This window comes from Centrocercus urophasianus, unplaced genomic scaffold (assembly GCF_019232065.1).
Source record: "Centrocercus urophasianus isolate 14NV4802_14NV808 unplaced genomic scaffold, USGS_Curo_1.0 seq_14, whole genome shotgun sequence".
Taxonomy (NCBI): Eukaryota; Metazoa; Chordata; class Aves; order Galliformes; family Phasianidae; genus Centrocercus; species Centrocercus urophasianus.
Window position 1 is genome coordinate 9,457,646 of NW_024884586.1, and position 25,217 is coordinate 9,482,862.

Genomic DNA, 25,217 nt, shown 5'->3' on the forward strand with positions numbered 1-25,217 from the left:
GCTAAGATAAAAAATTATGTTCATCTGAAGAATTGAAATCCAGCTCCTTCTGCATAAACTGCAGTACTACCAAAGACAAGTCAGTGTGTGTGTGTGTTGGGGGGGGGGGGGGTAGTGGAAGGACAATTGCTATGGAAGGCAGCAGACCTGACTGAGACATGCACACACAGGAGAGCAACATTGTTAGTGAAACTGCGTTTCAGAAAGCACTTTCAAAGAGGGATGCCAAACAGTCATGGGAAGTTTATCCTGTTAGTACCCTCAATGCTGGGGAGTGGGGGTTTGCCAGGATAGCTTATACTATAAGTCTCATTTTCATCAGTTAAAAGCAGGTCCTTTCAGCAGCGTCTGGACTTGCAAAGTGACGTGGACACTAAGTCAAGGATTTCTAAAGTAGACATAAAAGCGGTCAAGAAAGCAAAGCTCAAGTACTGGTTTTATTTCCCAGTCAACTGGAAGGAGTAATCAGATTCCAATTGCCTTTATGAACAGCAAGCCAGTTTGACTCATCTATTTTGAATTTAAAGTTGAACCTCGCTGACAGCAAGTTTTAAGGTGACTCCACAAGACAAAACCCTAATAGAGATGTGCCAATGCATACACGTAACTGCTCGGCCAGCTTGGAAGCACTACTGCTACAACACTGCCCCAAATGAAGTAACAACTGAGAAATAGGAACTGTAGCAGCCTCATCTAAAGTAAGTGTTAAAATAATTCCGAGAACTCACCCTTAGCAGGCAATCTGCAAGAAGAGCCACACGCAGCAGAACCTAAGCAGCGCTCCCAGCTCACTAGATTGGAACCACCTGCATCCAGCTCAGCCTAACACACAGCACCTGGGAGAATACCACCCTTCCAGACCAAGCTCGCTTTAAAGGCACAAGACAGCACGTTTGGTTTCTTCCCCTCAGAGGAATACAGTCCTTTCCAACTAGCTGCCTAACATCATTCTAAGTTGTTGCCCTCCCTGCCATCCCCACTGGATTGATTGTATATGCAATAACACACATTAAATGAAGCCCTCAGCCTTATAAATTACCCAAATATTCATACTACAAAAGCTTCACATGGTGTGCCAGCAAAACTCAGTACATGTTCTCAACTTTTAGCAGCCTCAACACTGCCCTGTTAACTGTTTAGAGCAGTCAGCAGGACAGTAAATTGCTTAAACCTAAACCTCTTCTTACCTCTAAAGCTATACACTTTAAACCAAGTTTCAGCCTACCTCTCATTACTTGCTTTAGCTGCCCTTCTTCCTCATGTAGTACTATCAGTACTCAGCTACACAGTAACTACAAAAGGTGCAGAAGAGAAAGCCCACAGCATCAAGCCTCAAGTTTAACTCCAGCTTATCTTAAAGGCAGAACCAAAGTATTTCCAGAACAGATCGAGGCCAGAAACTGCAGCTGTTTTACTCTGCAGATGAAAGGAAGACTTCAGAACATCAACTATGATCTTTTCAAGTGCTTTTATATTTATTATAAAGCATTAATAATTGTGTATGCAAAATGATTCTCTATACTAGAGAATAAACCGACAGCTTTTACAAGTTATGCAATACAGTACATGAAATGCTGCACATTTTCTTCAACTGCTTGGAACAGTATTTGCTATACAAATGAAAAAAAGGGTAGACTTAAAAGTTTATTATTTATAATACAGTGTGTTAGAAAGCACAACAAATAACGTTCAAAATAAACAAGTTCCCAAAAGTCTAAAGAAATCTTTAGATGACATGTACAGAGATTACACTCAAGTTTCAATATACATGTTATTGTTCCCCACGAGACGCCCCACCTTACTGCACTGCTGGAACATGATGAAAATTGGAGGTACAAGAAAAGCACCTCCCAAGCCACACAAGCACTGGACGGGCAGAACAGCCACTTCCTGAAGTGTTCTCCGCAGTCTTTGGCTTTAGTATTCCTTACAGACACGTACCGAGGCAACGCCAGTCAGGAAGAGAGATGGGATCCAATCTGTCAGTCTCATCAGTGTCAATCCAGTTGCCTGGGGAGTAGCTAGAGTAATTCAAGGCACTCTTCCCAGTGCTGACCGCACACAGAACCCCTTGTGCTGAACGCGGCATTTCAGGAGACAACCAGGCTGGGCTAAAGCATGTTCTTGGAGGATGAGGAATGAACGGTTGAAGACAAACTCCTTTGGAATGTCCAGTTCAAAGTTCATTCATACTTCACAGGCACACCAGCTTAAGAGAAACATTCGTGGATACGCAGATAACACTTGAAAGCACGCAGCTTCCATGTGTTTCCTTGCTTTATGGTTAAAGTGGTGTAAGGTATCAGCAGCTTTGAAGATAGTGTTCACGGGGCATGTTGAACCTAATCTCACAGTAAGATTTGAAGCCTACTTCACAGTGTAACAGTTGTCGCCTTTGCTTTTCCTTCCCATTAAGAGGCAATGTCTACAATGTCTACACCTTTACAGCTGTTCTGCTTACAACATTCGTCCTCATGACAATAAACCCCTAGAAAACGTACAGTAACACTGTTTGCTCCGATGCAGGTGGTATTGACACTTAATTGTAAGCTTCCCCCAGTATATAAAATATCTTCTAGATTAAATTCTAGATTAGAAGGATTTTAAGATATTGCACTGTTGTATTTTACTTTTGCCTCTCAATCTCATTCCACATACTTATGAAACTGTAAACAAGTCATTTTTATACAGTCTTCAGTATTGTACTCCTGCCTTCCAAGGAATTGGAAGTCAGTGACACCTTCGTTACAGATACAGTAGCCTAAGCACGGTGAAAGTTCTGTCCAGCTGCCCTCTTCATACAATAACCAACAGGCCACTCCTCCCACATTCATACTTGGAGCTTCTTCTTCTGATCAAAGTACACATCGAATCTGGATAATGCATATTCCTGGTGAAACACAAAACATTGAAACAGTGAACAGCCACGTGTCTATGTTTGGTAAGGGGAAACAATGAAGGTATTAACTGTGTTACCTTACTAACCCATCATCCCAATGAGCTTGATCTATTTGCTCAAAGTAATCTCCCCAAAGGATTTCTCGCCTCTAAAGTTTCCTCCCATCTTTTATTTCAACCAACACTGTTAGCTGCTGCCACCAAAACACCAGGGTAAAAAAGGGAACTAGAAAAGTCAAGATTTCACTAGGAATGGTTTCTGCAACACTTTCTGCAAGACATTCAGCGTACCTTAAGGTTATATCACTTACAGTGCCCTAAGCACCTTGCATCAAGAGTTAATCTGGAAACAGAAGCTACCTGGCATTGACACTGCTGCACAATGGGTATGAACACGTTCTGTGTGCTCTCTGCAACCACTCTCTCTTCCAATTCACACTTACTGTTTCCCTCTTGCAGGGGATCTCTTACTGCAAGAGAATGGCTTCACTGCAAGGCAGTCACACCACGGCAAGGTCTGACATGCACAGCTGCTCTGGCTATGTAACAGTGAAAGTAATTTCTGAAGTTTCTAGAATCCTAGGAGTTATCATTAAAATGAAGGAGAAAAAGCTAGTAACAAATGGGTGTGGTTTTTTTTTTCTTCTAAACTCCACTTAGAAGTTTTAAGTTGCACTGAGCAGCCATTTCATTTACTCTGATAATGTATCACAGGTTACCACATACATTTTTAATTCAATGAAACTTTATTATTAAAGAACTTACCAGGTAACCAAATTCAATGGATGAGATCTTTGCTTGTATAATAGACCACAAACCCCAGAAGAAGTGTGATGCAAGAGCAAACCTGAAATGACAAGACTATATTTACTATAACAGCCGACCGAATGCCAACTGAACTCAATGTCCTGTTAGAATACAAGCTGTAGTTTGGGGGTGGCCACACCTTTTTTTTCCTTAAAGCATGATACTACATAAAATTCCATTAGCTTTCCTAATATTTTATCTACTCTACTACATGCATATCACACATCTAAAGCCTGCAGTTGACAAGTTTTTCAACACCATACAGAAACTGCTTAGCATCTTGGCTGAAGTTCCTCTGAGGTACAGAGGTGGGTATCAATGGAAGTTTCAAGATAGAGCCAAGAAAGGTATTTTACCTATTAACTTCTAGCAACATTTCTTCTTCTAGTTTGGACTTCTCTTCATTGCTCAGATTTTCAAAGCCATCTTGGAATGCAGACAGGTAACTGGAGATAAAATGAAGCTAGAAAGCAAGTAATCAAAAAAAGTTACAAACCTGTCTCAAAGCAGATTTGCTTCTTTCAGAATTAGGCAGTTTTGAGTATGTTGTATTTTTTCCAAACACAGACAGTGCTAGAGTTAGATTAATGGCAATTCCACTAATTGCTTGGAAGTCTGGTTTAGGAAAGGACAATAGCTGACATCTTGCTACCGACAGCTAATTTCACAGCTGCACTCCAACAGCTATTGGACCTCATTTTTGTGGTGCATAGCAAAAAAAAAAAAAAAAAAAAACACAGGAGAAATTCTACCCTGAATGGCTGTTATGAACTTTGTACAGCTTTAAAGCAAGTAGTCAGGATTATAGGAACTACTATACATGGGAAGCCATAGAAGAAAAGTTCTAGAAAAAAGCAAATCTAAATTAGAATTGGAAAGGAGAGTTAAGATCTGAAGATTGTAGACAGTGGCTTATTACTTATTCTTATGTGCCCACCTGCTGCTTCTTTGAAGGATATTTAAGAACACTAGCTTTGAAGAATGGATACTTCTCATATGTGTAATCATACATCCATTCACAGAAGTGATTCCCAATGTCAAAGCCTCTGAAAAAGAGAGAGTCTTTATTTGTATACCAGCCATTTGCTCTTGCTTGATCAAGTTTAGAAGCACAAGGCTACTTGGTACAACTCGCTGCAGTTCTTGCTAAAGGTCATTTCTCTACAACTTCTTTGCGAGTCACCAAAACCAAGTATAAAAGATGGACAGCTATTAACAGAAATTACCAGCTACATGTAGACAGATGAAATACACAGGTAAGCAGTACATGTCAGCACTAAGTCAGACACATCTAGCATTAGCATTACTTCTGCCTGTAGTAAGTGAACTAAGTGAACAAGCTCTCCAATCCAGCAAGCTCCAGCATCTGTGACCATATTTTCTGAGCTAAGCCTACACCCAAAGCTGTCAGAACCAAAGCTGTTTTGGCAAATTACATCTGTCGTCCACCACTAGGAGCAGAACACAACTCATTAGGAATGGACATAACCAGCAGCTCAGCACTTGCTCATTCTAGCTTTAAAAATGCAATGCATCTTCTTGCTCAACAGAAACGAAGAAAATGACTTACCGGTAATTATAGCTGCTGTATTCAAAGTCTATGAGCATCAGCTTTTGTTTTTCTGAATTCTCCCTGCCTTCTAGAAGCAAGATATTACCTAAAAACATTAGGAGAATATTATAAGATAATGTTTATACAGACAGCATACTCAGTCACAGGGAAATTACAGAAAAGCCATACTGTGTCTTAAGAAACACTGTTCAGATAATCCCAGTTATCCCTTACATCTATACATAAGAGTAATAGGAACAGCCAAGTTGCAAAGTTGAGATATATACTATAAACCTTGAAAAAGCAGAAAGCAAAAGAGTTTTCTTCTGTAAGGGCAGGGAGGCACATCTGTTCCCCCAAAGCTCTAACTTTGCTTACAGCACACGAGATCTAAATTATACAGCATCTCTCAGACCTGCACGGCACTATCATTGATCACACAACACTTGGGACAGAAATTGCTTTTCAGCAGCCTGAGAGCCGTGGACTCAATCACTCTGCTCTTCTATGTAGCACAGCAGTACCTTCAGAAAAGCTCAGCCTCTTCCTGTATAAGGGAGGTTGTTTTATCTGTCTTTCTATTCTCTTTATCACATTAACTATCAAAAACTTGTAAGTCTGCCCGCAGTCAAACGATAACAGTTTTGCTACTGGTAAATCAATTCAGTGTAATTCTAATTCCTGCTATATTCTGCCCACTCCCCATGTGTTGATCTGATTTCATGTCAAATCTAATTCACCTACCTTTGCACCAGTAACACAAGCACAGTATTTTCCCTATTCCTTCAAATATTCACCCTAAATCTTGAAAATCTAGCTCCCAAAGCTTGTCTGAACCCTATCACACTGCAAACTCCCCTAGTACTGTACCTGGAATGAGATCCTGAATTCTACTACTGTTGAGACAGCTCCTCATTCCTCATTTCAGTGGCGTTTTCCCCTTGTGCTCCCCATCCCTATGTGCCTGTCCCCTGGGGCAATCCTTTTCTAGGCCCATTCCTCAGTCTTCACTAACAGTGTGGGGACCCCTGCGAACACAACAGCCCCACACATGGTCCTGGTCTAATATCCTTGCAGCTCAGCCTAGCTTACCCTCTGTACAGGTAAAAGGACACCCACATGCAGAATACAGCAAGCCAGCACCTCAAGCCTTGCCTCCTCTCTCTTCTCCCTGGACAATTAGCTCACAAAAAGTGCAATTTCCTACATGACTCTCATAAAAAGGGGAAGTTTTCTTTTCTGATGTTTCGTACCAGTGCAAGTTGAGAACTGCTGACTCAAACTCCCCTAATCTCCACTTTCATCATTCACTTCTTCAGCTCTTTCTTTCAAAAGGGCTACAGAATATCCTATCTCACTCAAGGCTGCAAAGATGCTGCTATCAGGAAACTCAAACCTGTACTGAGCTTGTGTACACACTCGGCTCGAGTGATGATGCTTCAGTCATTCTCTTCATTAGCCCAGACAATCATTAAGTCAATGCATTTTGCCTTGCTGCTGATGCACACTGGGAGTGCACAGGCAGTTACTTCAGGTCAGCAGCCAGGCAGTACCTTGATAACATGACTGCCTCTCAGAAAGCAAACAGGTGGTCGGAAAAAGGCTCAACACCGCATCGCTGAACAAGGCCAGCTTACCTTCCTGGCAGTCGTTGTGGCAAAATACAACTGGTGATGAAGTAGCCTCAAGCATAGCTCTAGAAAACAGCAGTACAGGAGCCAGTTAGTAACAGATCACTAAGTTCAGTTCAAGTTCTAGGTAAAGGATGGACTTTGTTGTAAGAATTTGAAGTGCTATTTATTTCTAGCAAGAGCCTGTTTTCTTTATTATGAGCAGAAGATCAGAACAGAAGTAGGACTTTATTGATCAGCATCTGAGATCAGCAAGTGATTTTATTCAATTGTAATAATACCACACACAGGTTGGCTACAGAGCCACAAAATCTCCAACTTGTAGAGTGAAATGAATATAGGGTACTATGCAGTACAATGCACTTGAACAAATACACAAATTGATGCTAAAACTGAGACCAAGAAGACAGTTGTAGATAAGCCTACCTTAGATTTTTCATTTCCTGGGGTAGATTGTAACTGAGGAGTTTGTTCAGTTTCCTAGTTTTGGATTCTCTAGTAAATTTTATCCTCAGCACTTGATTTAGATACCTGTGAAAAATAAAGATAACAGTACAGTGCTTATGCCAATAAACAAAACATCTTCCCACATTAAACTAAAATCGAGGAAGTTTAAAAATAAAGGCTAAAGAAAATGTATCCTCCCCAAATAATTTATGATCATCAGATAACTAAGGAATGTTTTTTTGAGTACTATCATTCAGGAAGAATTTCCAAATGTCAAGTTTACAACAAGCCACCTTGTTCACGTACTTCAAATAGCACATAACTTACTTTTCCATTGTCCCAAAAAGCCACTTAGGTTCTTTATTAAATGGCATTTTCATGCCATGAAATATTGCCATCTTCTCAGCTATTTCAGCAGATATGTCGGGCAGGCTCAGTTCTTCAGTACTTAGTTTCCTGCTCTGTAATAAAGTACAGTATCCTTTAAATACAGTTAAGTGAGAAAGATGAATACTAGAAAGAGTTAGTACTTCAGCAATACACTTTTCCTCATCCCCCCAGTATGAACTTAAATTGATAAACTGTACTTGGAAAAGCTGAGTTAGCTAGGCCAGCTTACTTAGGACTTAATCAACTCTGCTCTAGATCAAGACCTGGGGAATATCAAATCTCACACCAAGAATACCCTCAAAGCAGACTAAGTATAAATATTTAAGGACATCAAAAGCATCTGCTCTCACTGCTTTTAAAGGAAAGTGTTACTCTATAGCTTCCAATACTATGTTTGGTATCTAACAAGCTTTTTATCTTCATTTATTAGTCTCTGCTACAGCTGAGGAATTTTTAGATATCTCCTCCTGGCAAGAGCTGTAATTGGGCTCTCCAACACCCACTGTAACTGTATTGAATTACAGCTAGCAATTACTGCAGACTGCCAAGTATTCCATTCCCACATCCCTGCTTCTCTGGGCAGTTCAGAGACCTTCTTGTCACAATCAATTAAAACAACTACCAGCCCACTAACTAATTATGAACAGGACTTACGGGAATAAATTCCTCCAGTCTCCCCTGTGGAAAGATTCCATACAGCTTTGGGCCGAGAGCTCTCTCTGCCAGAATGGCAAACATAACACTTTCCAAAACCATGGCTTCTGCCCCCTGAAAAAGAAAAATTAAAAAAAATATATCAAAACATGATGTGGTGCCTCCAGAAGAGTTTAACAAGTCTCAAACTGGGGAGAAAGCAAGTACTATTTAGATACCATCGCATGGGCCAGGACAAAGGAAGACAAAGGACAAAATCAAACTATTCTCTCCTCCCTGTGCTGTTGGAACTCTGCAAATTTATTTCCAAAGGAGCTTATCCTGCTGAAACACATCACGGGAACTATGAATATTATTCCTAGTGATTGTAACACAATTTGGAGTAGTACCTCATGAAAGGACAGTTTAATCATGCAAGTGAATAAAGTGAGTGACTGAACTAACCAGCTTTTCATTCAGAAGAATGAATTAGGGTTTGTTTCTACTAAGCACGCTTTAGGTCTTCCCTCTTTCTCTTTTTATTAGAAGGAGAGAATAATTTGAACTCCCACTAAGGAGGCAAGGGTGAATAAACATTCTTCCTTCACTATGTCCAAACATACCTCAGCTTTCATGAGGTTTTCTTTACATCAATAAACAGCCCATAACAATCACAGGCCAGGAGGGTTTTTTTATATGAAGTATGTCTCAAAAATACAGTTAAAGTCACTCACGTACAGCTTTCTTGACAGATTATTTCTAAAACTGAAGCCATAAAAGAGATCTCCACATCTAGCAACTACATCATCAGGGATCCAGCTGTTCTTACATTCAAGAGGTTTATGAACTCTGCTGATATTTGAGCAGCTCACCTCAAAACCTGACCTACCATACTAACAAGCCTTAAGTAGTAAGAGCACAAAACTAGGAAAGCTCTCAGATATTTTGAGCTACACAGCCTTTTGTATGACTATATTCACTGCAGTCTCAGATAGCAGCTAACCCTTTTTATTCAGGTTCTACTCTTAAGCAATCTTCAAGCAGTTTCACAGCTTTTTTTTCCTAATGACTGTCCTACATCTTACTGCACTGTTACACTCTCAGGAAAGTGTAGCATTTCACTTTGAAGTGCAGCAAAGACTAACAGCCGCACTCTGAAGTATTAGCTTCAATAAAAAGCAAAGAAGCCATCAAGGAAATCAATTCAGATGACTTGCATGTGAATGCAGTAAATCCATGCCCTCCGCTATTTTTCCATCTCAGCCGAGGCAGAACTAACACACCAACAAGAGAGATATATATTATCATTTCACATGCACTTAGCTCCATAGTGAAGTTCTAAAGCCTAACACCAAGCACCAAAAAGAAAAGCAAATTAGATGCAGGTTACTAAATGTCTACCCCAACAGATACTGAACTTGTGTGTTGCTGGTACAACGCCAGGGTGTTCTAAAAGCCTCATCACAGCAATTCTGTTGGTTGTGCCCACTAAGATATTACCTTCTTGATTTCACATCTCTCACTGAAAGAGAATTCAGGATACTCAGATAACAGCAAGTGCCAAAGCAAAAGAATGATGTTATGCACGAGGAGTAATTGAGAAATTTGATCATCTGTAAAGATATCCTATAAATCTCCAGTCCACTTTCTACAAGAGAAGTATACTTTTTCCCCTGAATTCAAGCTTAAGCATTCCTTGAACCCACCTAAGTTTATCCCACAATTTTATCCTAAGAAAAGTCAAAAGAAACTTTGATAGCCATCAACAAAAAAAAGCTCCAGACAGTTGACAATGCTAGTGTTTTTCTATAGTGCTTGATCCACAGATTACAACCTCAAACCAAACTTTAATAGCTCAAAGGGTTCAAAGGGAGCATGTTTTTCACTCACCCTGTGTCTGATCTTATCACAGAATCACAGAATGGCCTGGGTTGAAAAGGACCACAGTGATCATCTAGATCCAACCCCCTGCTGTGTGCAGGATCACCAACCAGCAGACCAGGCTGCCCAGAGCCACATCCAGCCTGGCCAGGGATGGGGCACCCACAGCCTCCTTAGGCAACCTGTTCCAGTGTGTCACCTCTCTCTGTGTGAAAAACTTCCTCTTAATATCTAACCTAAACCTCCCTTTCATTAAGATTCCCCTTAATGCATCAGGAGTGGTAATCAGAGAGATCTCCATTTACAATTTTGGTTACTTTTGTTATGGTTCTGCCTAATCCTAATTACCTACCACACTTGAAAATGCAGAACATTAAAATAATCCACAACTACGTGCTTGCAAGTTTCTAAACGCTGTTTCAGCAGTATTAATAAGAATAGCTGCATGTCTCCATGAAAGATCTGCCTCCAGACAGAAATTCAGGTGAACATTACCCAAACACAGCAGTAGGAGTTGAGTTTGAATGCTCTTAGACCTGGCACTTAAATACAAAGGTTTGAATGCAGCAGCCAAAGAACTCCTCCTGCCATAAGATCAGTCACTTGAGAACAAGGGCAGCTCCGCCAACTTCATGAAATCTCATCTAGACTTCAAAAGTAGACTTTCAAAAAACAAATATTTTAAAACCACCTTAAGGTGAGTTGAGTTCCCCAGAAAAATGCTTAAGCCATTTCAAATTCTCTGGAAGCAAAAGCAATACAAGAAAAAAGCAGCATTTAAATTTGAGTTATATGTACTCCTCCTTAACCACTGCCAAAGCCTTCACAGAACTGAAAAATGACAGTACAAACGATAACGTGTAAGAAGCAAACCATCTGGCTAACAAGCTGCAATGTTACCCCTAGGAAAAACACTGCCAAGGTAAAAAATCTAAGCCACCAAAATTCTGTTCAGATGACTATAAAAAATTGCACTCTGGCAGACATTATGCTGGATGAGCAGAAGTGGTTTCAAACACAAACAGTGTAAAGTTTGCAGAATGCAGATGATTCAAGCACAGTGCTCATCAAAACCATTTTAGGTTCAAAAGGAACTCCCCAGCTCCACATACTTTCCTCAGAAGAATTAAGTTTGATTTATTACAGAGTAGGGATTAGGTAGAGTGCTGATCCTTCTCTAGCACCAAAAGAAGAGCCCTGCTTCAGTAGTTACAAGGGCAAGAATTGGTACAAAACCATCTACATTGAAATTGGAGTGTTTCATGTTAATGTAGAATACTTAACTATCTCCAAACTATGCACAGACACATCACTGTATCACTTTCATGAGCAAATAGATGTGTTTTCTTCCTTACTTTTCACAGTTTCTAACACCACAGCCCAGGCACCAGGCAGACTGAGTACTGGTTCAGAACAAGCAGACTCACAGTATTTCCCTATTTCTAAACTTCTGTTAAGCAAGCAAATATAATTACTTACTTGCAAGTCATTTTCCTTTTGAGACTGTTCTGATTCTCCTTTATTACAGGACCTCTATGGATGAGAAAAAGCAAGCACAATGAGAAGATGAAATTTAACATGATTAACCTGCAACCACCAGAACAAAGGGAGTAGAAGTGCCAGCTACAGTTAACTAGATGTCTCAACAGTGTCTTGATCTGTGACAACTACAGCACTAGCATCCATCTGACCTCTGACCGCAGTCCTATTCCACCAATTCCAAAACCTTTCAAAAGGATGTGCCACTGAGAGCAAGCCACTCCTGCAAACAGCCCAGGAGATGGGTTTCAGGTGTTTCTGTTTCCCAGTATTTCAAATCTGCATGTCAATGCATGACAAGCTTAAATATATGCTTTTAACTTAGAGAAAAGTCCCTCTGAACAACATCTGGGATGACATTCTTCTTGCAGCTAAAACATTTAAGAGATAAGCTACATAAATTACATAAGAGCCTTTGAAGGACTATTGGTAAAGCTCTCAAAGCACTCGTTTTAAGTGTAATTTTAAATGTTTATTTTCCCTAAATTCTTTTGGCAAAGATTTCCTTAATTATGTAAGGAATATATATACTGTCCAGGCTGTGATGTGCACATACCACTAAGTATGCAAATCCAGGATTTATCTTCAAATGAAATGCCCACGTAAGTCACATCAGCAAGAACTGCAGTTATACAAGCAAATCTTCAACCAGTTCCATGCAAAATGTATTGTGCTAGGCTCGTTGACTGTCATTACAAAGCAGCTTCAGAGTACCAAATCACATCCTCAGCAACCCCACCTTCAATGGCACATGCTTTTAACAGAGCCACGTTTAAAATTCAAGCCGTAATAAAAGCCTTGTCCTTTAAAGTTCTGAAGGTAAGGAGAAGAGAAACAAATGTTTGCTCAGATTTAGCGATAGTTTGTGGCTGCTACTTTACGTTGCAATTCCACCATAGACTGTTTAAACCAGACTGAGTTTAGAGGCCCATGAAGGCAGCCTGCATCTCCACCCTCTGAATAAAACGTGTGATTCACAGAACCGTGTGCATACCTTTCTGTCCCAACGTTCTAACATGTCCAGAACGGGTGGAAATACGAACTTAACAGAATACAGTTAAGCAACACCAGCTGTCTTCAGTACAATACAACAAGCTAAAGATTTACACGAGCTATGCAATTATGTTATTTCAGAAGCTACAGAAGAAGTATAGTTAACATGAATCCATGGTCTTTCAGCAAGTACTTCCCATTCCACTAGGATACTAAGCTTAAAACAAGACAATATGAAGACTACTATTAGTTTATATTCCTTTCAAGGAAATTAATAAAGTCAAAACGCATTCACTAGAAGCTAAATGTGTAACTACACGATAGCATTTAAGTAGTGTACAGAGAGCTTCTCTGAACAAGCATGTCCTACATCAATACCACTATTGCATCTTACAGATTTTTCTTGAACAGTCAGAAAGTTACTCACCATCCAGGAGTCTTTCCTGATTAATGGTGCTCTCAGAATGGCTCAGTTCATCAGAAGGTAAGCAGATTAGACTTTCCCCTAGAACCTGAACTGGCACACGCTTTACAGAAGGCATGTGTAAAGAGCTAGCCAGTTCTAAGGACTCCACCTCAAATTAGCAGAGATATCCTAATGGCATCCACTGTGCCATTAGAAGGAGGCAGTTAGGGATGTTACTGCAGAGTCATCAGAAAAGGAGGCTTCTGCAGCACCCCTTCCTCTTTTCTGTTCCCTCAGCATACAGCATTAGCATCCAGGGGAGGGTGAATGCAAAGCAATTCGCAAATAACTTGTAGATAGGAATGGGAGCTTGGAGAGGATCAGACTTCACAAGTGGCCATGTGCTCAGCCTAGAATTAGCACAGTCTCCAGTACATGCTGTCAATGTGAATGAAGTAAAGCGGGATGCGATTTCATGCAACAGAAATTTAAGAGTTAAACTCTTTAAAGAGTTCAACGGATGTTCAAGCACTAGGATTTGATTTTCTGTCTGCACAATCATCCATGAGAAGAGGCTCAAAGCCAAACATCTCAGATGATGAGATACCATCGCATAGATATTCATCTACATAACCAGCTCACCCTCTTGGCTCAAATAGCCAAAATTTCAGGTGTTGCTTCTATCTTTTTTTTTTTTTTTTTTTTTTAAACTCTTCTACCACACTCCAACTTTTGCCCAACTTATTCTGGGAGCTATTTACTTTTATAGCAATGAGATTTTATTTACTCAAATAGGAGAAGGATTAAATAATTGCTAGAGGTTTTTAATCAGTCCCTCTGAACAGAAATATCAACTAAGAACAGACATGTGCTCTACATCCCTGAGAACAAACTGAAATATCTGTTCAATGGTTGTTACTGTGAGAAGGTTTATGCTCAAAGCAAATTCAGAAATCTCGCTACACTTTTTGCTAGAGAGGATAGCTAAATGCACAGAGACAATAAAAAGTTGTATATACTCTAATTTGAGGTTCAGTGATCATGGAAATTAATTAAATGCAGTACATTTCAGGTACGAGATCAAAGTCCTAGAAGGGGAGACACTCTGCATTATCTGTGATTAGAAGACAAGCAGATTGTGTTTACACACCTGGCAGTTTGATACAGAGAACGGAGTTCTGCCAGCATTTTCTCCCTAACTCCCCACATTTATTTCTTTTGTAATTAGAAGACAAATTCTATTTAAAAAGATGCTTGACAGAAGAACTCTGTCGAGGGGGAACAATTTGTACCTTTTTTCCCAAGTAACTGCAAGCTCTGCCTGCAAACGTAGCACTTTTAAATTAACTCCACTTCTCTGCATACACTCTGCTTTAGTTGTTTCCAAGTAGGCATAAGTCATAGCACTGCAGTATCTCCAAATCCCAAGAAATTACAACACTACAATGCACTGACTGAGAAGTTACGGCAACAGGGGAAGCTTTCTCTAATTCTAGAAGCTGGCAAAAGACATTTATTTGAACAGGGTGGGAACACAAACAGTTTTAGATACAGCAGTGACTTATTTCTGCTCCTGAGAACCTACCTGCCTTTCATCAGTGATCCCTGCTAAGCCTGCAGAAACACATTAATTAGAAAGTTCTAGTATTTAACACGTGTAGGACTTGAACTAGGAATTCTTGCTCAAAAGCCACAAGGACTTCTCTAATCCTCTTCATTTCAAGTTACCATTCCCTTCTGAGGGAGCAGAGGAAAGGAAGGGGCAGTATTTTGAGATTTTGTTATTGCTCTAAACATTCAGATGCACAGACAGTAGCTGGTGCTACTTAAGCCTTATTTTTAAACATTGACATCCAGTGCTAAAGAAAATGAAAGCTGTAGAGAACGCTCCAACTTCAGAGATCTCATACTATACCGTGAATCGTGTCTGTCACCTGGAAACCAGAGTGCTCTAGGCACGATCGCATGGGCAAGCCTGCAGCAGAGAACACATGCATATACAACTAAAGTGGTACATTACCCCCAGAACACCCTTAACTCCACCCAACACAAATATATCCCCGTAAGAGGCGTTTCGTTTCTTTCAAGCCGTCTGCCAGCGCCAGGGATTCGTAGTTACTCCATGCTACAAACAGACATGGACACCAACAACCACAGAAGACGTTGATAATTACAGTTACACAGCAGTCTGCATTTTATTTAGTTAAAAAAAAAAAAAATAAAAGGCAGCAAGGCAGGTATGGAAAAGGATTTGCCACAGAACAGTGGCAACCACTCATGCTTAGTCTGCATCTGCTCACAAAGAAATTGAGACCACAGATGAATGTTAGGTATATTGGTTTGTTTTTCCTCATTTCTATGTAAGATTTTCTTTTAGCTATTGCAAAGTAACAGTCCCAGTGAAACAGAGTTCAAGGTTCTTTTGACACGTGTAAAAGAATGGGGATCAATCAGCATTTTACTTTTTGACAGGTGAACTTCAAAGAAATCCACCTTAATTTGGGCTTTTCTTTTGTTGATGCTTAACATATATTGAGACTCCTGGTATTTCTAGGAGGTGGGAATTTTTCCTTTTTTCTTTTTCCTGAATTTAAGTAGAACTACTACAGTGATCTGTATATGAAATCCAATCTTGAGGTCTGAAATGGCATTGTGGAGAACTTTTTGCTTTAGTTGTTGCAGCTGAATTTAGCCAACAGTTGAAGTCATTTTGCAATGAGGAAGTCGTATTTTCAGTGCTCCTCTTTAAATTTAGCTACTCAGCCGGAGCAAGAATAAAAGCAGGGTAAGGCATTTCCCTTTTTCCAATGGGTGACATATCTGCATTGTGCCTCAAACACTTGAGTTTTAATGTGGTTAGTACTTTAACCTGTCACAAGCATAAATTCTTGTCTTAAAAAAAGTTCTGCTCAAGGATATACTCAAGAGAAGTCCTTGATGTTTAAACATCCATGCCAGTGCGACCATTGGTAACAATGGCCAAGCTAGCTCCATTCATCTCCACCCAACTCCCCCCAAAACATTCATGCACACAAAGAAAACTGGCTTTAACATATCAGTTATGACAGAGGAAGGCACAGTGCCTTCCCTGCGTGGCAGCTTTAGCCAACTGGCATGGCTTCTATTGGATGAGTTTCATGTACTGACATTTGTGTCTTCCAAGATTCATAATAAGCAAACTGGGGCTATTTTCAAACTGCTAAAAAGGTTCCTTTAAAAGGTGGCTCAAAGAAAATGATGATGTATTATTTGCCCAAGTTAGTGAGGAGCTCCTACTTTTCACTTCTATCCTGTTCAAAACTTTTACTTTAATTCATCAGCTGTATCTGTATCAATTTGGTGCAGATTGCTACAGATCTGCAGTACTCACAGGGACAATAAGAGGAGCTGATATCATTGTTTTGTGCTCCAACTGCAACAGAAAACAAGATGGGTAGGTGTTAAAACGCACTACAATGACTCAAAACGTAAGTGGTAGCTACTAATACCCAGTGTCAGTTAAAGACAAGCCAGGGAGAATTAAGTCTTGATTTTAGCATTAAGGTCTCAAAACTCAACTTAAGCGGTGTCCCTTGATTTCTACAGGGCTTTAAACTCAAGTCATGTCATTAAAAAAGTTAAGGATCACTCTCTCATAACAAGAGGCTTGTCATAAGATTCTGCTTAAGCCACGCTGCAATCCATAAGAATCTTAAGTTGGGTTTTCAAAATACCCCAATAAAACAGTTTGCTTATATTTTAACTTGCATTTAAGGTACAAGGGCTGGAAGAGACAAATGTTTGTCGACAAAAAATTGTGAACCTCAATGCAATCTGAAAGTTTTACCTTGGGACTTTTTCTGCTTACTTAACCTTTAGTGAACTGCACCAACAAGAGCAGTCATTTCACTGCCACTACGGAAATAAAGGAAGTTAGACATCTCAAAAGATCCTTTAACCAAGAGCAGAAAGGTTAGAAAGTTATGAACACACTTTCAATTTTCAAACCAAATTAGTTCCCTGATTTTAGAGCCCCCAATTTTTGTTGATTCCTTCAGCAAATAGGGGCACAGAAAAGACAAGAAAAACTCTGAGGGAAGAGGAGGTCAACCAACACTAGAGTCTGCTGTACCTTTATAAAAAAAAAAAAAAAAAAAGGGTGATGGGGGGGAGCACTACATTTCTTCACAGCTCTTGGGCAACAGAAGTTCTATCACTACACTAAGCTTTATAGCCCATGTTCCTACTGAAGACATCTACATATCGAGTCAGTGCTGCATTAAAGCCATTAACAGTTATGAAAAAAAATGGTATCACCAATCCTAGTCACTTCAGAAACAATTTCTCCAAGATTTTGGGTCCCCCCCCCGCCTCTATTTTATTTTTTGTTTTTCTTACGCCAAAGTACAGATTATTTAAACTGGAATTAATCCACTTTTACACACTTCTTGTTTAACTTTCCCAACACACATAACAGTGGTGTAGCCAAATGCTCCATGCTATTTCAAATCACTGCAATCTTTTACATTATTTCTGGTAAAGTCTGCATCTCACGTTACATAAAAACCATTTGAAAGCCACTTAAGTGATTGTATCTAATGAGATTTTTGAGTCAGCTTGGTCAAAGCAGAGGATGCAGGAAGAATGGACCAAAATTTCCACAACAGTCAATCTCCTGCAGATACTGGATCAGTTTTTCAAAGCAAACAATTATCAGAAAATATCACAAATTAACAGATAATGAAGCCAGACAGATCCTCTATGTCAAATAGAAACTATTGTCAACAAAATGTAATTTTATGAAGCTGCCATTTTTCATAAGGCTGAACACTTATGGTGATTTACTGCAGGGTAATCAAATGTCCAGCAGAGATGGATAAGACAAGATCTGCCATACAGTCCTACAGTAATAGCCTGTAAGCTTTAGAAGAGATCATCTCTACAAGATTTTTCTACAGTTTCAAACAGATTTGCCAACTGCTTCTCTTAAGGTTTGACAAATTTAAATGCTGTTTGCATTGTACTGTTTTTACTGACAAAAAAAAACCACAGAGGAACAGCACAAGAGTTTGATGAACATCTCGTTTCATGCCAGCTATGGGGCACATCAAACACTTGGGAAAATGTATTTTGGAATGAGATGGCTATATGGCATTGATGTTCATGCATCGTTTTTATTACAACACCATAGATCAAGTCTTCCCATAGCACAAGGTCTCTAACAAAATGCTTGAGCACTGTATCAGTTAAGTCTGACAAAAAACTTTAATCTCAGTTGTAAGCCCTACTGAGGTAGAAATTAAATGGCTTAGTCCTCTGCAGTCCTGCTAGTTAAGCCAGTCCTACATCACTGTACAGAAGCAGATTTTAATAACATTTCTAGAATACCACAGTCCAAACTTAACACCATATACAAAGCATTACTGATCAAACAGATAGCAAATGAGTCTTCAGCTGATAGACGCCAGCCAGGATCTGCGTAGAAAGGAGTGTAAGTCCTAGACAAGAACAAACTATAAAGAGCACTGCCTTAAGCTAGCCATCTACCCCACAGCCACTAAAACACATTCCCAAGCAGATAACACAGCAGTGTGTCACAATGAAGACCTCCAAACACATCTCAATCAAGCTACAGAAGCCCCCCCTCTCCCAAAGCACTCCGTGTACTCACCATCTGCAGGATTGCACCGTATAAGCGCAGCAGAACTTTCCGTGGTTCATCTGCCACTGTCTCAATGGAATCGGGTAGGGAGCACTGAAACAGCATGTTGCTGAGGCCACCTCTGCCAAGAGAAGGGTATGGATTATTGGCTCATTTGGATGAGCATTCCCTTGCTATCAACTGGAATCACACTAATACACCTTTCACTACGGACGACTGATGCACTGATTGCAATCTTATCACACAAAGTGGGGAGATCTGCACTTCAGCCACTCAGGGGTTACATACAAGTATGCTGACTTGCCATGTAACCAGGAAAAGTGACAGCACCCGTGTTTTACAGCTTTACAGGCCAGATACCAGATGAAAGCAGTTTCCTAGTTTCTGGTAGTCAAACTTCAAGAGCAGCTTACTACATCTGCATTTGCCTTACCAAATCGTCTTTTTGCATTAATTCCACTGCCCTCGGTATGTTCATTAACAAAAAATTTCTGCAACATCACAGTACATTTTGAGTTGGAAAGGACCCACATTATTACTTCCTCTTGCAGCAGACAAAAAAAAACACTGAAACTTCTGGTTTACTGCCAGAATAGAAATGCAAATCAAATCTACAAAAAAAAAAAAAAAAAAAAAGCCTTGTATATCTCATCATTAACAACACCTTCCAAAAACAGATACAATCCAAAAATAGTAGCTAATAGGAAAGGGATGAGGAAGCACAGATGCAAAAGCTTGGTAATTTTTACCTGCAGCATGCTACTTCTTCACCTTACTGAAGTAACTCTAGTATCTAAATAGTAGTACTTGTGTTGTAGTTCGCAGCACCACTGCAGTGCTGCTCTCCTCATCACCCAAAGCATCGAAGTACAGGCATTTAGTGATACCCACAGTGAGCTCTGATTCCAGAATCTGCGCAGATCCAAATTGCAGTGGATAACTTCCAGTTCAGTCCCAGTCTGATACTCACTTTACTGCTTTTTTAAGTAATTATTTGGGTTCTCTTACAATCCCTCAGGGAAATCAGAAAGATTTTTCCGAGAGCCACCAAGAAAGTGGATGACTTGGTATGTATCTACTGGGAGGTGACTGACAGAAGAGGGGCTGGACTATAGACTGAGAGCCAATGATTGAGAAGACAAAACCTGAGCAAATAGGGTAAATCAGCAGCTGTACAATGCGCTCAAGAAAGCAGACAGAAGAGAACCAGGTGGCTTGGCAGGCATTCAAAAAGGGATGCTTAGGGAAATCATACGAAGTGAGCCATGGGGGTGAATAGGTAGGAAAACCAGACAGATGGAAAGGGGAGCAAATGAAGATCAGAACCCAACCACTCAGATGCAATCATAATGTTGGTTAGTTATATCAACTACAGTTCTGGCTACAATGAAACCGTGCTAGACATTTTTCTGAAGTATTTTCTAGACCCTGAATGAAAATGTTGGCATTTAAAGAGGAGAAATAAACACATAGAAACTCAGTTCATAAAATCTACCGGAGAAGAACTAAACAAATCCTGTCTCATCACTCTTGTCACATACTCTGCCTGCATACAGTGCACTGAAGTCCAGAAATCTCTTTCTTGGACCCCCTCCAGACAAACAACAGCAGCAAACTACTCAGGCTGAACTCCATTCAACAGAAGTCTCACTAGTTTTACACACTCCAGAACTGAAAAGTTACCGCTAATCAAGGAAATTAAAATGAGGGTAATAAAAGGGAGCCTACTTCAAATTGCCAAAGGGTAAGCCCTTCCAATCACCTATTTGCAAAGCCATCCATAACTTCCCAGAATCACAGCCACAGCAGCTAGGTGTGCTCATACCTGTGTTCTGATCGACTGTTTGCTCTCTTTGCTCTCCAAGAAAGCATGGGCCAAAACACCACCAATTCCCACAGTTTAACCCATTCTGAAATGTCAGCCCATCCTCAGTTCCTCCCAGCCAGAAGACACCAAGCGACTTTTCAAGCGCATCTCAGAGAGGAGGATTCCAAGAAATACCAGAATAACTGAGCTAAACCCTCAGGCTTTAGAAATTAAGTGCTTACAGCCAGCAGTGCAGACCGACAAGGATGAAAGCAGAATCAAGCAATGGGGATTACAGAGACACCAGTCCAGTCTATCGTTAAGGAACAGTATCAGTTTTCGTAGATTCTCTCCCTTTGTTAACTCATTACAACCGCTGCCAAGCGAGAACTAAAAACACCCAGGCCTTCTGTGCTGGATTTCAATCAATTACTTGATTTTAAATACATTTAATGGGATAAGCCAATCACACTCACTTTGATATAGCAGAGACTATTACGACCTTTCAATAGGACAGATAGCAGCTTGGCAACTTCATCCACCAGTTCCCTCAGAACTGGTGCATAGATCCCACTGGGTCCCACCTTCAGGTTATTTAGGTGGTCAGCTGATGTTTGTCAGCCGTCCACACTTTGTTATTGCCAACTAAGGGTATTTACGTGCATTTTTTGTGTAAAAACAGAAAAACAGCACCATAAGCATTAAGGAGGCAAAACCAGGAGGACTCAAAGGGAATTATAAGCAGTGCTGCCTTCTGAGAAGACAAGAGTGACCACCTCGGGTCCGGCAGAACGACGGAGCACCGGGACACCGACCGAGGCGTCACACACATACACAGACTACTTAATTCGCAAGGATCTGCCACGCCGCTCAGAGGACCCCCCCGTTTCCACCCCAGCCGCCCGAACCTCCCTCAGCTGTCATCGCGCTGAGTCACGAGCGCCCACCGCAGCACCGCAGCGGGGCTGGAAGGAGCCGCGCCGCCCCACCTCCCGCAGGACGCGTCCCACCGCCCCCCCGCGCGGATACGGGCACGAGCCCGAGTCCCCTCCGCCCGCCCCCTCCCAGCCGGTTTCGGAAGGAAGGTAAAGAAAAAAAAAAAAACGAGGAGGAGGAGGAGGAGGAGGAAAGAAGCGGCGAGGAGAAGCGGTAGCGCGCGGTCCCCCGGGAGGCGGCCCCGCCCCTCCGCCCGCACTGACCTGATGGGGCTGATGCGGAGCTGCTCCTCCCGCAGCCCCCGCCAGGCCCCCGGCAGGAACTCCTTGCACCACAGATAGGCCCTGCGCCGCGTGCGGGGGTCGAGCGGCGGCTCCTCCTCGGGCGGCGGCGGCACGGGGGAGGCCAGGCTCACGGCACCACCGCCTCTGCCCGCCGCCGCAGGGTCCTTTCCCTCGGGGCCGCCGTGGGAGAGCGGCGAGGGGGGCTGCCCAGCGGCGGGGAGGACGACGCCGCCCCCACCGGAGCCGGGACCGCAGCCCAGTAGGAGCCCGAGAGGAGAGGGATCGGCCTCGCCGTTACAGAACTTGGTCTTCATGGCGGGAGGGGGCGATGGCAGGGAAGGGACGTCGGGGCGGACGCGCGCGGCGGCTTTTACACTGCCCTCTATCTCTCTTCGCAGCACCCTTCCGCCGCGGCCGCCAACTGCGAATGAGCCGCGCGCCCCCGCCCGGCCCCCATTTTATAGGCAGAGCGGCACGCGGGCCCGCTCACCTCACGCCTTTTCCCCCCGCTCCGATTGGCTCTCGGGTCTCAGCTCCTGCCCAGAGCGAGGCCGAGGGGCAGGGCCGCGGAACGGGCGAGCGCCTTCTGTCGGCTTCCGGAACGCCCGCCGATTGGTGCTCGCTCACCCAGGAGAAAGAAGGGGCGGGCGCGGGGCGCGCTGATTGGCCGCTCCTCTGTCGCCCTGGTAACCGGCGCGCGCAGCTCAGGGTGGGGGGTCAGCGCAAGGTGACCCCGCCCACCTCCCCTCTTCCCTTACGGACCCTCGGCGGTAGCGGCCCGGTGCCTCCCGAGGCACTTTGTAACGGGACGTAGGCGGGGGCTGCAGAGGTCCGAGGAGGTGAGCGCTACCGGCGGACCGAGGGGCCCGGTGCGTGCCGTGACTTTCCGTCTGCGCCGTACGATTGCGGTCACCGAGAGCGTTTGTTCAACGGTCTGCTTTTTACGGCGAGCTGCCGGCCGGCTGAGTCAGCTGCCGCGTGCCGGAGCTGATTCACGGCCGCGTGTAAGCTCGGCTCGGCTGGGGAGAAAGCGCACCGCGCCGGGAGCGAAGGCGAACGGCAGGAAGGCAGCGCGTCCGCCCCCGCGCCGCTGCCCCGCCAGCTGCTGGGGCGGAGCGGCGGGAAAGGGCCGGTGGGTAACCGCGCTGGAAAGCCCCCGAAGAGCCCAGGGGGTTATCCAGAAGCTGCAGGATTGGCTTCGGAACTTCGTGCTCGCACGGCGGCCTCAGTACCGCCAAAGCGACCGCGGCTGAGCGGCGGCAGAACCCGAACGTGGGTTAGGAACGCCGCGGCGGAACGGAAGACAGACAGATGCCTTCTTCTCCCCTCTGCGTCTCAACTTTTCGTTTAGAACGTAAAATCCGCGTGTCAGAGCGCGGATTGGGATGCTGGAAGCGGCCGGCCGGAGCTGCGGACAAACCTTCCCTTCGCAGATCCCTGCTGGAGCAGCCGATGCCATTGCTGAGGTTCCATCTGCAGCTCAGTGGTGCGGTCTCTGCACGCGGGCAGTAGCAGTGAAAACACCAGAACTAATTTTACCTCCCACAGTGGCCGGTCTTTCTATTTCCAAGTGCTTGACCTTCACGCGACATACTCACAGCATGAGTAACGGGACATTAATTAGAAAACAAAGCTCCCTAACCCATAGAAGTCATTTGTAATCTTCTAGATTTGCTCCTGGTGTGAATGGCAAAAAAGTCAGACGCTTGGATAGAGAACCCTGTCCCCTCTAGCTTGTTGATATTGGCCACCTCACTGACACTTCTTACCAAGACACAAGTCTGCTTTAATTTACACAGTTTATTACAAAGCCTCAGAGAACTTGGAAGCAGAAAAATGTTTGTTTTGTATCTTTTTGCTTCCAACATGCTCACCTTTTCTTAATGTTGGTCTAACTTAAGCTCCAGTCCTGTAACAACTTCTGTTTTGATAAGTATCTGGATGCAAATTAACTCTGTTTATTTCCTACAGGAAATGGCTAAGGCAGTTTGCTCGTTACGTCATTTAGTATTTTAACACTATTAGTAATTAGTAACTCATTGTAATTTATTGGTGAGTTTACAGAAAGGGTGTAACTCACTTGAAAAACGTTCAAAATGTTTTACAACAAACACCATCTATCTTCTGGGGAGCCACAAGTGTGTACAATGTGATAAAGGCAGAGAACAAAGCAGCAGAGGAACACGTGATAGAAATGAAGGTGAGTCATATTGAGGGCTTGCAGACCTTGTTCATCTAAAGTCACTACTCCCAGAAAGTAAGTGTTGGTTAAGGAAGGAATTCATTATCGGCAAGATGATTTTCAAGCTTAAGTTGTGGGTGAAGATTCTTTCATATTGCCAGAGTGCCTGGTTTGAATGAGCAGGAAGCCTTGTGACAGCAGTGGCGTCAGCTTGGTGTTATTTAAAAGCTAAGCATCAGTGCCAAAGATGAATGGTCTGAAGGCATGGTGCAAAACTGGGTGCAGTACATAGAAACCAGTACTGGCACTGGTTTCACTACATGTGAAATCTCTCCCTCTCAAAATAAATAGCTTTCTGCTCCTAGCCATTCGGCTTAAAGCACATAGGAGAATCAATGTATGATAAGCTGATACTGCTGCTCTCCACACTGTGGATTTTCAGTGGATAAACAGATGAAGGTTCCCATTCTAGAGCTACTAAGGTAGTAATTTTCACAAGTTTTACATCCACATTCAGATGAAACAAAATAAAATAAACCTCTTCCTGCTACTTGTATATGTGTTTTTTCTTCTGCTCCTGAGAGTTTACTACGCTTAAATAATGCGTGCAGTCAAGCTGAACAAAACTGAAGCTTCTGTTAAGATCAGAATATACTGAAAAAGGCATCAGAAGACAAATATTCAAGAAAAGGAATTAAGTACAAACACTCCCAAACTGGACAGTTATGAACACTGGAATCAGACTTCAGAAACTTGATTATATTCTCAGCAGCAACTGATCCCCGTTTCCATTTCTTGTGCACCAGAAGCACCTTGTTAAGTAACAGTGCAATGTCCTACCCACTGGATTAGTCAATCAGCCTGCCATCTTAAGCATTGGGAAAAGGCAAATGCATCTTCATGTTCCTGATGTCAGCTTTTGTACCATAGCAACGCAGCTGCATTAGCACACATTTTTTTTGTAGACAGCAAACATAGGTTCTGTATCTGTGTTCTATTTTTGATTCCATCTAATAGTTTCATCAACAGTAGCACCTAATAAATGAGACTCATTAAAAGAATATTTCTTCAGCTGCCCGCATCCCCTGGATACATGAGCTTTAAAGCAGAGGAAGTAATGGTGAGATAAGAAGAGTGAGGGCACAGACAAAACACCAAGTGACTAATTATGCTGTAAATAAGGAACGTTC

General features: G+C 42.4%; 1 protein-coding gene across 2 annotated transcripts; it reads right to left on the reverse strand.

The window, feature by feature from the left end:
• Positions 1-1,453: 1,453 nt before the first annotated feature.
• On the reverse strand, positions 1,454-22,259 carry CHKA (choline kinase alpha). Of its 2 annotated transcripts, XM_042814062.1 has the most exons (12): positions 21,825-22,259; positions 18,828-18,939; positions 11,719-11,772; positions 8,380-8,493; positions 7,663-7,796; positions 7,315-7,419; positions 6,895-6,953; positions 5,276-5,363; positions 4,643-4,751; positions 4,062-4,168; positions 3,664-3,745; positions 1,454-2,890 (listed from the first exon to the last, which is right to left on the reverse strand). In XM_042814062.1, exons 1-12 carry the CDS (start codon positions 22,157-22,159, stop codon positions 2,831-2,833), a joined length of 1,359 nt encoding a protein of 452 aa, XP_042669996.1. In that variant the 5' UTR covers positions 22,160-22,259; the 3' UTR covers positions 1,454-2,830. The 2 variants fall into 2 exon arrangements, with proteins under 2 accessions (XP_042669996.1, XP_042669997.1); XM_042814063.1 differs by lacking the exon at positions 11,719-11,772.
• Between the last annotated feature and the right edge of the window lie 2,958 nt (positions 22,260-25,217).

Coding starts and splice junctions, on each gene's coding strand:
- CHKA (XM_042814062.1), bottom strand. CDS start 22,159: ATGAAGACCAAGTTCTGTAACGGCGAGGCCGATCCCTCTCCTCTCGGG. Junction 11,773..18,827: donor ACGGTGCAATCCTGCAGATG/GTGAGTACACGG, acceptor TCTCATCCATAG/AGGTCCTGTAATAAAGGAGA. Junction 7,797..8,379: donor GACTGGAGGAATTTATTCCC/GTAAGTCCTGTT, acceptor ACTTTATTACAG/AGCAGGAAACTAAGTACTGA.